General features: G+C 37.7%; 1 protein-coding gene across 1 annotated transcript in view; it reads right to left on the bottom strand.

Moving 5' to 3' along the window:
- Positions 1-6: 6 nt before the first annotated feature.
- LOC107578041 (BEN domain-containing protein 4-like) overlaps positions 7-1853 on the bottom strand; it is a gene marked incomplete at both ends in the record, with an annotated part of 9408 nt that continues 7561 nt past the window's right edge. The window contains 3 exons of the mRNA XM_016264041.1: positions 7-66; positions 411-502; positions 1383-1806. Of these exons, the coding sequence (XP_016119527.1) occupies positions 7-66; positions 411-502; positions 1383-1806 (576 nt within the window). The remainder of the gene's footprint in view (positions 67-410; positions 503-1382; positions 1807-1853) is intronic.

The raw sequence follows: 1853 nt of genomic DNA, 5'->3' as shown, positions 1-1853 counted from the left end.
GACTGCCTCGTCCCACTGCTTATTGGTGATGAAGAGAGGATAGTTTCCCAGAAGCTGTTTACTGCCCTATTTAGACAGATATTAAGAGATTATAGATTGTAGAGTGGAAGAAATCTTTAATGCACTTTAATGCATCAAAATTTAAACAGACGCTGCACTGAATATTGTACCAGAAAACAGGCAAATTCAATATGGAGAACTGAAACTTTACTGGGATGCTAAAAGATTGTGTTGCTTTTAGTTTTACGTAACAGTTCTTCAAAGTGATATTTTCATAACCTCAGATTAGACTTCAATTTGACTGACAGTTTCAGTTCTTTTTCCACTGAAAATAGTTTCTTGCGTAACCTGTGTCTCTGTGGTTTTCATGACTATTTTAACATCACTGAACGGTCTTTTGTCAGGCTCACCTCGGTAAGCTGCTCTTCAGGCTGGGGCTGCACAAATTGGTTGTAGTGCTGAAGAACAGTCTTAAAAAAGTCCAGAACATTCTGGCAAGGAGCTGTTAAAGGCAAAACCAGGAAAACTTGTTGGCTGATGAACTTTTAGTTTTATTTAAACCAACCAAGCTGTTGTACATAAACAAAATACAATGTACTGTTAAGAGTGCACAGAGTATTTTTTTCCAATTAAAATTTTATACATTGTGAATGAATGTATACTACTCATTTTGATATTCTCTGTGGCCCAGAGAAAGCTATTGTAATCTTTAATATTTACTATTGTTTCCCCTCTATAGTGGCAAATACAAGATCAGCCAAATGTCTCGATAACCCTTTTTGGACACTTTCAGTTGTGGAATAAATTAATCATAGCTCACAAATACACTGTGAAAAGGGAATTTTCACAAAGCCTTCCAAAACTGAAACTTTCAATAATTTCCACTGCAAAAGTCAGACATGTGATCAGCTAAGGACAAAAAAAAGACTATACAATAATAATATTCAAAAATTATATATTTTATTTTATTATATAAATTATAAAAAATAAACATTTAAAAAGACAAGTATGTGTTGCAATAATATTATACTGTATAATATAGTATTCAATAATTATTTTATTTTACAGAACAACAGTAAAATTACAGTACTAATATTTGCCTTAATTTCTCTGCTTTCAAACATTACACTACAGACCTTTATTTTGGTGGCAAACAGCCGGGAGACTTTAGAATTTCTCTTTTGTTGACAACAGATTTTTAAACGATTCTCTTTACAAATTTGTGTAATGAGAATTTTCTTTTAATTACACTGTGCACCTTTAAAAGCTTAGGATAGTAATAATGATTCTGTGGGGGAAAAAAAAAAATCTTACAGTGGATTATGCGTCTAATATCAAGACAGAAATAAAACCAAATTATCAAATTTCATCAAGTTTAATACCTGGTATATTGTCCAGTTTTTGTCTCAGTTCCTCATTTTCCTGCTGTAGACTAAGAACTTCCTGTTCCAGCTCCATACAGCGTGGACAACAACCTTCCTCCTCATCTTCCTCAGGCAGTGTGGACGAGGGGTGTCCGTATGATTCAGACGGTGCTGGTGAAGCCCAGCCACCTAAGATCTGCCTCGGCGACCCTGATGCTGCCGGTTCAGCCTCTACCGGGCGACTCCGTTCCCTGTCTGATGACTGGGGTCCAGAGAGCAGGTAGTTCTGAAGCGACTCTGTGAAAATCTGGAGGAAAGCGGAAGTCTGCTGCTGGCTCCAGTGGTTGCCCCGTTGGCTCTCCTCACCTGTGTTCTCCAGGGATGAGTCCTCTGATCTGGGCTTAGAACTGAGCCTCTCTCCTGGAGACAGGCAGCTGTCCTCCTGTTTTATAAGAGAGGAGATGGAAGAGGATGGAGGGACGAGAGAAG

The sequence above is a fragment of the Sinocyclocheilus grahami genome, unplaced genomic scaffold (genome assembly GCF_001515645.1).
Source record: "Sinocyclocheilus grahami isolate Dianchi unplaced genomic scaffold, SAMN03320097.WGS_v1.1 scaffold8514.1, whole genome shotgun sequence".
Classification (NCBI taxonomy): Eukaryota; Metazoa; Chordata; class Actinopteri; order Cypriniformes; family Cyprinidae; genus Sinocyclocheilus; species Sinocyclocheilus grahami.
The sequence above is the reverse complement of the archived record's forward strand: the minus strand, read 5'-3'. Positions and strand labels throughout refer to the sequence as shown.